Source organism: Elephantulus edwardii, unplaced genomic scaffold (genome assembly GCF_000299155.1).
Source record: "Elephantulus edwardii isolate Elephantulus edwardi_28Jun2011 unplaced genomic scaffold, EleEdw1.0 scaffold00209, whole genome shotgun sequence".
In the NCBI taxonomy this organism is placed as follows: domain Eukaryota; kingdom Metazoa; phylum Chordata; class Mammalia; order Macroscelidea; family Macroscelididae; genus Elephantulus; species Elephantulus edwardii.
In genome coordinates, this window is record NW_006399959.1 from 5082226 (window position 1) to 5094385 (window position 12160).

General features: G+C 59.2%; 2 protein-coding genes across 2 annotated transcripts in view; one reads left to right on the forward strand and one right to left on the reverse strand.

Annotated features, from left to right (window-relative positions):
• CHTF18 (CTF18, chromosome transmission fidelity factor 18 homolog (S. cerevisiae)) overlaps positions 1–6621 on the reverse strand; it is an 8745-nt gene extending 2124 nt beyond the window's left edge. The window contains exons 1-16 of the mRNA XM_006897459.1: positions 6529–6621; positions 5643–6058; positions 5354–5522; positions 4771–4857; positions 4637–4689; positions 4357–4507; positions 3697–3906; positions 3262–3359; positions 2904–3027; positions 2467–2618; positions 2223–2316; positions 1919–2017; positions 1648–1778; positions 1299–1464; positions 446–670; positions 27–176 (exon numbers count right to left, since the gene is read on the reverse strand). Coding sequence (XP_006897521.1) covers positions 27–176; positions 446–670; positions 1299–1464; positions 1648–1778; positions 1919–2017; positions 2223–2316; positions 2467–2618; positions 2904–3027; positions 3262–3359; positions 3697–3906; positions 4357–4507; positions 4637–4689; positions 4771–4857; positions 5354–5522; positions 5643–6058; positions 6529–6621 — 2418 coding nt within the window. The remainder of the gene's footprint in view (positions 1–26; positions 177–445; positions 671–1298; positions 1465–1647; positions 1779–1918; positions 2018–2222; positions 2317–2466; positions 2619–2903; positions 3028–3261; positions 3360–3696; positions 3907–4356; positions 4508–4636; positions 4690–4770; positions 4858–5353; positions 5523–5642; positions 6059–6528) is intronic.
• A 1281-nt stretch (positions 6622–7902) lies between these two features.
• Positions 7903–9641, forward strand: RPUSD1 (RNA pseudouridylate synthase domain containing 1). The gene is made up of 5 exons (XM_006897460.1): positions 7903–8084; positions 8167–8290; positions 8385–8487; positions 8566–8667; positions 9247–9641. The coding sequence occupies exons 1-5, from the start codon at positions 7903–7905 to the stop codon at positions 9639–9641; spliced, it is 906 nt and encodes a 301-aa protein (XP_006897522.1).
• The last annotated feature ends 2519 nt before the right edge of the window (positions 9642–12160 follow it).

A 12160-nucleotide genomic window follows, 5' to 3' on the forward strand; every position in this document is an offset into this window, starting at 1 on the left:
CACACACACACACACAGAGAACTCACAGGGCGTAATTTGGGTGTGAGAATGTCCAGGAGGGGACAGAGGGCATCCAGCACCAGAGTCTGAGGTGTGGCACGACTGCGGGCAGATGGCGTGATGCCCGACACCAGCGTCTGAATCAGATTCTGTGTCTGACTCGTCCGATTCTGAGCCTGTGTGTGGGTGTGCAGGGCCTGTCACCGCAATGGCCCCGACTCTGGGGTAGGGGTGGTAGGACCTGCATCACCCCGGCGAACCCCCTGATCTCTGGGGTGGAGATGGGAGTCATTCCCAGAGCCCCCTCAATCAGGAGTGTGTGGGACAGAGCCCAAGTCACCCCCACAACTCCTTACTCTGGGTAGCAGACCTGGCTCAGCTCAGGATCCCCCCACCCTGGTGTGGGGAGCAGGCAGGCTCAGCCCCACACTCGCCCACTGGACACCTCTTGCTGGCTGCTGGGGAAGGCCAGGTGGGGCACATGGACAGCGGCGAAGAGCAGGTGGAAGGCGGCAGGCAGCACGGGCGGGTAGCACAGCAGCTGGAAGCTCTGGCCATGCAGGGCGGCCTGGGCCAGCAGGTCATCGAAGGCCAGCCAGTCCAGGGCTGCACACACAGCGCCCAGAGTGGGGTCCCGGAGCCTCAGCCGGAGGAAGTTGTCATACAGGCCCTGTGATGGGTGGTTGGCGAACCCTCAGCCTCCCACCTGCTCTGCCCTTCTTCCAACCACTCCACCATGCCCAGGGTCCAAGACCAAAAACACTAGCCGGAGGGAGAAGTCACCCTGCTATGGCTTGACAAAGACCCCAGGACATGCGGTGACCCGCTTATCTGCTCAATCCTCTCAGGGAAGATAACAGGTCTCGGCCCTGCCCTCTGGTGCACAGCTGGCAAGAGGTGGCACCTCCGATGCTACAGCCTTGTGGGCTTGCACTGAGCTGCTCCCACCCCCATGTAGAGAACATGGGATTCCCAGGATCTGTCCCTAATCCAAAGCTGTTTACAGTCCGGGAGCAGCTTAGGGCTGTGTTTGGGGATGGCGGACAGTACGGCAGCTTTGACCACCTGCTTGGGTCAGACTTCTGTCAAGCACCAGCCAACCCCCTCCACCGCACCTAGTACTTAGATCCATTTGTGATCTTCATCCCAAATGGGTCCCAGTCCAGCCCCAGCCCTGACAAGTCCCAGGGCTGCACAGGCCCCCACCCACACCTAAACCCCTATAAATGGCCCTCCACGTCCACGCCAACACAAGAGCAGGCTCTGCAGGGAAGAAGCGCAGTGGCCCCATGGGGTACCTGCACCACCTTCTCGTGCTCCCCAGCGGAGGAGGCCACATGAAGCACCCGCTGAAAGCGCTGAGAGATGGAGGTCGGGGCTGCCTCGGATGGGCAGGGCCCCGAGTCTCCGTCTCTGGTTAGGAGCGCATGGACCGGAGGGGCCAGTTCCTGGCCCACGCAGCGCCTGGAAGAGTGTGACAGGGCACGATGTGAGAACCAAGGGCCTGTGTCCCAGACACCCTCCTAGTGCTCCTCCCAAGAGTGGCCCCAGCTCCCCACCTTTCCAGGACCCCTCCCACAGTTTTCACAGCAAGGGCTGCATGGGCCAGGGGCAGCTGTGGAGGTGCCCCTGTCCACCTGCCTGTACCTTTGGGCCCGGGGCAGCTGGAAGACTTCTTGCCACACAGCAAAAAGCCCCTTGCGTTTGTCCTTGAGGCCGATGCGTGTCGTCTGCACGGCCCGCACACTCAGCTCCCGTCGGCCCTGTCCATGCAGGAACTGGACAAGCAGGAACCATGAAGGGCAGTGGGGGGGGGGCTGCCCTGCTCCATGTTCACCCCCAATCTGGCCCCACTCTGTTGTATCCAGACCTGCCTAGCACCCTGCCCTCTGCCCACCTTGCCCCCGCAACACCCCACCTGCAAGGTGTTGATGCAGGCCCGGATGTCATTGTCTGTCTTCTCACACAGAGCAGCAAGTGCCCCGGGGTCAGCCTGCATGCCCTGTCGCCTGGTGATCTGGGAGATGAGGGCTAGAGTCAGGATTTGGTCCCCTCCACAGGGGAGGGAGGGACTGATCCTCAAGACAGCAAATTGTGCCTGAACCCACCTGCCCACCTGCTTAGTCACCACCCATCACCCATCTCAGCTTCACGGGAAGTTGAGAGAGGGGGCACCTGGACCTGGGACTGGTGTGGAGGGACCCTGGGCCTGTCCCACTGACCTCCTGGAGCCGCTGGACGAGCCTGGAGGGCAGGGTGGGTGGGAAGTGGAGCAAGAGGGCCTGCTGCTTCAGCTGCCGCAGGGACGGCACAAATCTGGGGTAGAGACAGAGGATGATGCTGTGGGATAGCCCTTCGGGGCAGCCAGGGTCCAGAGCAGAGCCCCAGGGTGAGGGAGAGAGACCCAGGCCCAGCAGCCACAAGAGCCTCAGGTGAACAAAGTGGGCTCACGCAGGGCCCACTCACTGGTTGTTGCAGATGCAGATGATGGGTCTCATCAGGAGCCCCCCTTCTGCCTGGCGTCTCCGCATCCCACCTGCAGGCCTAGGCTGGGCCCCTGGCTGCACATCCTGCGGCCCCTTGCGGTCCAGGATGCTCAACAAGACATTGATGGCAGCCTACAGAGAGTGCCAGGGGTGTATATCAGCAGTGGCCCAGGGTCCATGACATTCATTCACGCCTTCAACCACCCCCAAAGCCCCAACCCTACCCCACTCAGCCCCAGACACCCCTATACACCACCAGGTCTCAGAGGACCTCACCCCTGGAATTTTCTACCCACCCACTCATCCAAAGTCCTTCCACTCCAGAGAGCCCCCCAACACTTGGCCCCAAAGGATCCCCTATTCCCACACTCAGCCCAGAAGACACCACACCCCTACCCTGCCCTAGGAGCCACCCACCGTGGGGGCCCCATCAATCTCATCGATGATTAAGCAGTTGGGCCTCCCACCAGCACCCAACACCGACTCCATCTGTGTGGCTGCCTCGATGCGTGTGCGGAAGGCCTCAGGGCTTCGGTCATCACTGGAGGAGATGCAGTGGGTTAGGCCAGGGCTCAGGACTGCCTCCGGGGCTCGGAAAGCAGCTACTTGGAGACAGAGGCAGCCACATAATAGGCCCACCCCTAGGCCCAGCCTCCACCTGCCCCATCAGAACTCCTGAAAGGGGCCAGCCGTTCACACATCCCAGCAATGGTTCAGTCCCCTCCATGACAGTCCAGTTCCCCCAGGAATTTGTAGGGCCCTACAGTTCACTCACCTGGCGTTCATCTCCACCACACAGTAGCCGGCGTGCCACGCGATCACATGAGCGAGGGTAGTCTTGCCCAGCCCGGGAGGTCCGCACAACAATGCCACCTGCAGCCAGGGTAGGTGACTACAAGCTGGGGCTGGCCCTGCCTCCAGGAAGTCACCCTGCCCAGTGCTGAGAATCATGCCCTTCCCCCAGCCCCACTGCCCTGCCCTTCATGCTCTCCATATGAACACAAAGCCTTGCTTGCTGACTCACAAGGAGACAGGACACATGAGTCTCATGGAGAATGTCCTAAACTTTCAGCTCAGATTGTTCACACAATCGGCCAAAACCCCCAGCATCTGTTCTCCTAAGCCCAAATGTATCACACAGGCTGCAAAGGCCCCAGTCACCTTAAACACATCCTTCAACCCTGGAGTTGGCGCTTATGGTGGGACTCACCTTCTGCCTGGGCCGCCGGCTCGTGTCCAGCTCAGCCTCAAGCATCTCCTCCAACACCTGCTCATGGCTCTTCCACTTGCTGGAAGCCATGGCCTCCTTGCTGGCCCGCACTGCCTCAGTGCCAGGCCTGGGCTTCCGGGCAGGTGTCTCACGGCCAAACACCACCAGGTCCCACAGCTTCAGCCACTTGAGAAGGCAGCGGTTAGTGAACTGTGGGGAGAGGTGCAGTCTGAAGACTCTCCACTCTCAGCTCTCTGTCAAGGTGCTTTAACAGGTCCCTTGTCCCAGATGAGAAGGTTGCACCTGAGAAGATATGTAACCTATGCCCAATCTCCCTGGCAGGAGGCTGACAAAACAGGTTCACATCAGGTCCCCTACCTCCCCAAGATACTCCAGCATCAGGTAGGGAGGGCTCTCCAGACTTGCTTGTAGGTGGCCAGCAGCAAGTCAGACCCGTACTGGACCTCAGTTTCCCCACTCATAACTTCATGGAGTGGGCTAGTACTTTCTCCACTGTAATAGTCCAATAGACGTAATAGACCAATGTTGTTGTTGTTTTTGTTATGTGCCGTCGAGTCGCGACTCATAGCGACCCTATAGCCCTGGCCTTTTCCCTCTCATGGAAGAGGATAGTAACACTTTAGCAAGAACAAGCCTCACATCATCACTGAGCAGCTCCGTGTACTGTCGGGGCGCAAACTCATCCACCCATAGGCAGTGCTGGGCAGTGTCCTGGCCTTCAGCAGCTTCCGGCACTTCCTCTGGGGCCCTCGTAAGCTGGGTGGCCTCCTTTTCTTCCTCAGGCCTGAGGCTGAAGAGCACTGAGGATGAGCCACCATGACCCCCAGGCCAAGTCAAGCCTACCCTACACCCATGGGATACAGGTTCTGAGTAGTCAGAGCCTGGGGAGAGGGCGCAGGGTGGGGAGTGCACATAATACCTGTGTAAGACCTCCGAAAGTCGCTGGGCTTCCTCCAGTAGCCGCTGCCGCCTCTGTACATACAGGGGTGGGGGTCAGAGGACACAGACACGCTCACCTTTCCTCCCCACCTGGCCAGGCCTCAGCCAGCTCACCTCATCATCCACTTGCTCCTTCAGGGAAGTGAAGGGCATGCCCAGCAGGTCCAGCTGGCCCCGCCACCGGATGTCCAGAAGAGGGCTCTATGGTGAGGGGGCCATAGTCACTTCTGTACCACATCAAAGGGCTTCCAGAACCTTCCAGCAGTGCCCCCCCAGTACCCAGTGTCAGCTGGCTGAGGGAAGCAAGGTGGTCCCCTTTCTGGTCAAGAGCTCCAAGGAGGGAAGTGGCAGGGATGAGGTAGTAGGAAGGAACAGAGAGGGCCTGCTTGTCTCGGTGACACCCCTGGTCGTGGTGTGGAAGTGAGGTCCCCCAGGATCTGATCGCATAGGATCCATGTCACCACCATTTTCTCTGTCAGGTTCCCACCAGCAGCTTCACATCTTTCAAGAAGCTCTCCCTGACTGCCACATGCTGACAGAGCCACAGGTAAGGGGTCTGAGGCCCAAGGTCAGATGGCGGAGCCCAGACAAGTACCCCAACTCCAGGCTAACCAGATCCACATCCCGTCAGCCACGCAGATGACCAGGCAAGCTTACAGAAAAGTGCCATGCTAGTGGTGTCCCCTGAGGTACCCACCTGCACCCCAGTGCCTGTGGGGTCCGCTCGTAGCACCAGGAAGGCCCTGTCACCATTGGTGGATGTCACATTAATGTAATCCTCCAGGACTGGTGGCCGCCGCAGGACTGGGTTGTGCGCAGCTGGCAAGGCAGATGTAGGACTCATATAGGCTACGGTGTGCAAGAACCTGAGAGGGGTAGGAGTTCAGATTCAGGACTGGTCCCCTGTGGTCTTGGGTGACTGACCCTTCCCAGCCTCAAGGCCTCATCTGAGGAGCAGGCTCCTGGTGGAGTCCTGAGACACACACCCATCACTGTACAGCTCAGCAGGAAGGTCAGGGCTCGGTGGGGGAGTGATGCCCTTGGGTGGGGAGTCCAGTGGCGGATCCTCAGGCTCCTCCTCTGGCCCAAAGTTCAGCCTCTTGACAGCTTCCAGCCGCGGCCGTTTAATCCTGGGGGCTGTGGAAACACACTGAGGACCTTCCGCAGCCTTACATCCCATCCCGAACTCCACGACTATCCCTGTGGACCTACTAGGGGGCAGGAGTCTGTCCTTGGCATCGCCGCCCAGTTCTCTCTTCTTGACATTAGGCTTGCCCTTCTGCAGACTCCTGGTTGGAGAGAGGTTGGGAGCAATGTCCCCTCTGCTGATGGCCTCCTCAAAGGTTAGCCGGGGCCTGCCCGCTGGAGGTGGAGGAGTGCTGGCCGGCAGCCGGGCTTCTGCCTCTGTAGAAGGAAGGGCATTCAATAACCACCCAGGACAGTTGGCCTCCTAGGCCAGATGCCCAGCAAACAGTCGTTCCAGTCATTACGTTCTGATAAATCCCTTACCAACTCAGAGAAGTCCTCCCTGACTGCCGGGCGGGGGCATCACAGTGCTGAAGAGGATTCAGAAGTGGGGTGGGGGAACCTGAGAGACTAAACCCCAAGGAGAGGCAGAAGGGAGGAGACTCAAGCTACAGGGCGAGGGGACAGAGCCACTGAGGGCGGAGACCGCAGCCATGGGGTAAGGACTGAGGAAGGACACAGGGGTCTCGGAGATGAGGTAGACGAGAGGACAGGGGTGATGCCACGGGGGAGGGTACTAGGAGATGAGACTAGGACTACAGGCTCAGGGTGGGCCGAGGGTTCACGGCCCCCGGATGTGCAGCTTCCTGCCCTGTAAACCCAGGGGAGAAGCCGGGTCCCGCGCGCACCTTCGAGCTCAGCCAGCACCTCGAGCTCGGCCGCGAATTGATTGTGGAAATCATCCTCGATGCCATACAACTCCTGCTCGTAATCCTCCATGCTGCCCGCCGCCGCTCCAGCGGGCCCGCGCCCTGAAGCTCCCGCGCCGGGAGAACAGCCTGTGCCGCCAATCAGCTGCCGGTGGGCCAAGAGGCCCTTGTCATTGGTTGATCAGCGGGGACGGAGGCGGAGCTGCGCTCATGGTGGGCGGAGTTCAACCAGCTCTGAATAACCGAAGGGGCGGGGCCAAATTTGTTCGCCATTGGTTGGCACAGCTGCTCTTCAGTGAAGGGGCGGGCCTGCGCTCGCAAGTTGGGTGGAGATGAGTCCAGTTTCCGTAGCCGGGACGACAGCCCAGTAGCGTTATTCATTGGGTACGTTAACTGTCTATCTGTGGGGAAGGCGGGCTGAGGGCGCGGGTTCAGTCAATTCATTGGTTTCGGAGAGGCGGTTCGAGAAGCACTCGTCATTGGCTGAAACGTGCGGAGGTGGGGCGGAAGCGGGGCTGCGCTTGGAGCTGCTCCCGTCAGTCTCGTCGTCGGAACGCGGGTTTCTGGGCCTCGATCCCCACCTGGACAGCAACATTAAGAACTTGGACGGTGCAGTCCGGCTGCAGGTTGGTCTTGGGGCAGGCAGGATAAAGGGGAACTCGGAGTTGGGATCTTCCCAGACCCCCAGGCCTGCGTCGGCTTGGAAGTGCGGAGGTCGAGGCTTGAGGGGCCAGGGCACACAGGTGGACAGGGGCGTCCAGTTTGGCCGCCCTGCGACTTCACACCTGCACCCGGCTCCCAGACAACCTGAGCCAGAATTTGGGGCGCAGTACCCACGGGTTCCGTGAAACCCGGAGGTTCCGTGACCGAGAAGAGGCTAGAGGCGGGTTGGGATGTCAAAGAAGGACAATCCCGATCTTATTATTTGAGTCGTGGCCACTGACTCCCAGTAACCACCCTGAAGATGTTCCCCTGCAGTGGGCGGTGAAGTGCTGAAAGGAGGTCAGCTCTCCTGCCGGGAATGAGAGGAACTTCTGGGGTCAAGGGAAAGGTGTCTGATGGAGTTAGGGAAGAAATAGTGTCTGACACTGGGTCTGACACTGGGTCTGACACTGAGATGTCTTATCCAGAGGTGTGTCTGACCCAGTGAAGGGGTGTCTGATGCCAGAGGATGTCTGGGGAATCAAGGGGTGCCTGACTGCGGGAGGGAGTTGTCTAATTACAGGAGAGCTGTGTGATACCTGACTTGGGGATGGGACTGACTGGGGAGTTGTGTCTGATACAAGGCATCTGATGCTTGGTGTCTGACCTGGGGAGGGTTCCCCAATCCCTCCCACCCTCAGGTGCCGCCATGGAGCCAGGTAGTGTAGAGAACCTGTCAGTTGTGTACCGGAGCCACGACTTCCTGGTGGTCAACAAGCACTGGGATGTTCGGATTGACAGCAAGACTTGGCGTGAGACGGTGACACTGCAGAAGCAGCTGCGACATCACTTTCCCGAGCTGGCCGACCCCGACACCTACTATGGTTTCAGGTGCACCACTGGTTGGGCAGACAGCGTCCAGGTACTGTAGGTGCACAGAGAGTGGCCGTTCACCGCCTCCTGTCCTCTCCAGGTTCTGCCACCAGCTTGATTTCTCTACTAGCGGGGCGCTGTGTGTGGCCCTGAACAAGGCAGCTGCTGGCAGCGCTTACAAATGTTTCAAGGAGCGGCGTGTCACCAAGGCCTACCTGGCGCTGGTAAGACCCTCCTAGGGTCACCCCATCCTCTCCACTTTCCCCTTTGACCTCTGGACTGGCTATGTAAGCAGCATGTACTTCATTGGTCTGCCAGGTTCGGGGTCACATCCAGGAGAGCCGCATAACTATCAACTATGCCATTGGCAGGAGCAGCACAGAGGGACGAGCTCACACTATGTGCATCGAAGGCACGCCAGGTGCACTCTCAGCGCGTGGACTGCGGGTGGGGTGGGAGATGGGGAGTGGGGCCTGGTTAACCATCACCTCCTGCCCAGGCTGCGAGAACCCAAAGCCAAGCCTCACGGAGCTGGTAGTCCTCGAGCACGGGTTCTACGCAGGGGACCCTGTCTCCAAGGTGCTGCTGCAGCCACTCACAGGTGTGTGTGGGGTAGGGTGGAGAATGTATAGAGCCAGGGATTCTGCTGTGTGCTCCTTTCCCAGGAAGGGAAACTGAAGCACAGAGGGTTGTAACCTGCCAGGGACCACTCTGAATTCCTAGCAGACCTGTGCCCCACCCCAGTACAGCCTGCGTCCTCAGGTCTGTACCCCAGTGTCTCCATCAGGCCTTGCATCCCAGAAAATTGAACTGGGTCCTGGAGGGTTTTGCAAGCTCTGATGGGATAGTGGATTAAGTGTTGGGCTAATGAAAGTCTGCCTGTCAAGCACACCAGCCTCTCCCAAGGGAGAGATGAGCCAGCCTGCTTCTTTGAAGACATACAGCTTGGAAACCCCATGGTGCAACTCTGTTCTGTGGGACAGGGTCACAGAAACTTCTAATCAACTCCACAGTAGTGGGGCGTTTTGAGGGTTCTTGCTAGCTGGAAGTCTGTATCTGGAATCCTACTTCCACCTGTATCTATCTGCGCTTGCTGGCTGGGACCAGAAATGATCTGTCCTGTGTGCAAGCCTCCTGGGAGGTCACAGACAAGGGCCTGCTGCTTTGTCTCCTCATACAGGCCGGACACACCAGCTGCGGGTGCACTGTAGGGCCCTCGGCCACCCAGTGGTGGGTGACCTGACCTACGGACGGGGCAGGGCCCGCGAAGAGAGGCCTTTCCGCATGATGCTGCATGCATTCTACCTCCGGGTGCCCACAGACACCGAGCGCGTGGAGGCCTGCACGCCCGACCCCTTCGTGCCCACCCTTGATGCCTCCTGGAGCCCACACACCCTGGTTTGCCCCCTCAACCAGCTCATCCAGGCCCTGCGTGCAGCTCCTGACCCTGATCCCACTGGGGGAGCCCGGCCCTGCAGCCCTGCCCCACCCCACCCCACAGCCCCCAAAACCAAGGCACAGCAAGCCTCCTGTTTACAGTGGCTGCTGGAGTGGACACTGGAGCCGGACAGCTGAGCACCGGGGATCTGGGGCTTGGGCGCCAGGCGGTAGCAGTGGTCATCACCCCAGGAGAATGCCCTGCATGGCACCCCCAGGGTGAGGGCTGCGGGCTGCGGATTGGCCAGCAGAGGGAGCAGTGGACACATGGAGGACACCTAAGCTGCTCTCTGACAACAGAAACCTTCCTCCTTGGTTAAAATCTGCTAACCGAAACACCAGCAGTTCGAACACACTAGTTGTTCCCTGGAGGAACGCTGAGGAAGTTTGCTTCCAGAGTTATAGCCTCTGAAACCCAGTCCCACGCTATCCACTGAGGCTGCTGAGAGTCGACACGGAAGCCCCTCTCTAGCTCTAGGGCCCCCAGTTCACAGACAAGACAAAGGTTAACTGGATAGGGTGGAGTGGGCTTTGGTCCACAGCCCCTACAGCCCCGACCCAACCTCCCTGCTCACTCCTCCCCACTGAAGCTACTCATTTCTTGGCTGCTCTACCCAAGACCCCCTATTCATTGCTGCAGACCTGGAACCACCTCTCTGCCCACACCTTTTCTCTGTGCCTTTGCTTCTGCTGGACTCTGCCTGGGGAGGAGGCAGGGTTTGTGGCCCCCACACCTATGGGGGTGCTGCTCCCCTGTGGAGTCTTTGGGCTCCCAGCTTACCACTACCACCACCCACTCCCACACAGCCTGGCCCCCAGGATCCCTAGCTTGGGAGCTCTGAGAAGCTGGGGTCTTGCCTCCCGTCCCCAAAGCCTCATGGTATCCTCATACCCACCACAGCTGAGCTCCAGGGACTTTAATAAACTCAGTGACAAACCCCACAAGTGAGGGAGACTTGTGTGATGTTAGCGTCGAGGGTGGGGTCAGAAACACCGAGCCTTCCTGCCACCTTCTCTGAGACCCCCAGCTTTTGCTGATGACTGACCTTGGCCACGGTCCATGGGGGAGCAGACACTGAGTCACTCCTACTCACAGCACCCCCAAATTCCCAATCGTCGTAATCATTGGAGCATTTTGCTGAGTCTCCCAGGACCCCTCAGGGACACACTGGGCACCGTCAGGACACCAAATGGAGTGGAGAGGTCACTCAAGCTCAGCTCTCTCCTTGGACCGGCTCTATCTGTGACCAAACCAGGGTCCAGGCAAGGAAGACCACTTCAGGGTGGTCTGGTCTAGCACCACTCACCCTGTGCCTTGGTTTCCTCATCTGTGAAAGGGGTGCTGAGCAGACCAAAGAAGCCACACAGGACCCACAAGGCACCCTCTCCACATTGTCACCACTGTGTCACACCCCACCTTCACACACTTCCCCAGCCCTCATGCTGCCACAACCCCTCACCATGAACTTGACACTTCTCATAGGTGGGGATCACTGTGTGTCTCCTGCCTCACACCTCCTGTGGTATAGAGCCCCCAGGCCTAACCAGTTTACCTAAGGAACTGTCTGGAGAATGAAGGGATCCCTTGGCCAGTGGCCCATCCACATGAAAAGCCCTGCCCTACTGGCACTGTCCTTTCCAGGAAAGACTGTTCAGCTGTGGTCACATAGTTTGACACCAGTCCATGCAGCCCTGTCACAAAAGGCTATCTGTCACCTGACACTAAGGTGACAAGCTCAGTTCCTCAATTGCATTCATCAGAAGACCTGGGGGCAGGGGTTATGGTGATACAGGACAACTCAGATGGCCCCAGAGCCCTGCCCCACCCTACACCGCAACATCAAGCAAGGCTAACTTAGAAATTCCTGAGATGGCTAGTATTCGCAGCCGCCAGGACCACATATGGGACCAGTGTGGGTGGGACTTGCTCACCAGGCCCATTCTCCACAGGCTGGGAGATGGGGGTGTGAGGACGCCTAGACACAGGCCTGAGTTGAGGACCCCCAGGTGCAGGCCCATTATCTACCTACAGGGGGCAGTGAAACCCAGTACACAAGGCTGTTCTCTACATAAAGGGGGCAGTGGGGAACCCCAGGCACAGGCCCATTGTCTACACACGGGGGACAGTGAGGACCCCTAGGCACAGGCTTGTTCTCCACCCACAGGAGGCAAGGCACGGAGAGGTGGAGACACACACCCCCACCCCCGCCCCCACCAGGCACAGGCCTGTTCACCCATAGGGGGCAGTGAGACCCAATGCACAAGGCCTGTTCTCTATCCGTGGGGAGGTGAGGTGGGGGGGGGGGGCAAAACACCCAGGCGCAGGCCTGTTCTCCATTCACAGGGAGCAGTGAGACCCAATACACAAGGCCTGTTCTCCACATGCAGATGGCAGTGAGGACCTCCAGGCCTGTCCTCCACCTACAGGGGGCAGTGAGACTGGTGAACAGGCCCATTCTCCACCAGGTCAGGGAGCTCTGGGCAGGGCTGCTCATTGCACTTGTCAAGTGATTTCTCCCCAAGCTGATAGTTCATGGAGTCTCCTCCTTTCTAAACATGGGAGAAAGAGGCGGCAGTGGTCATCACCCCACCCATCCAACCCTGTGTCCCAGAAAGTAGAACCCCACTGGCCCCATTCCTTCTGGAGGAGAGTCTGG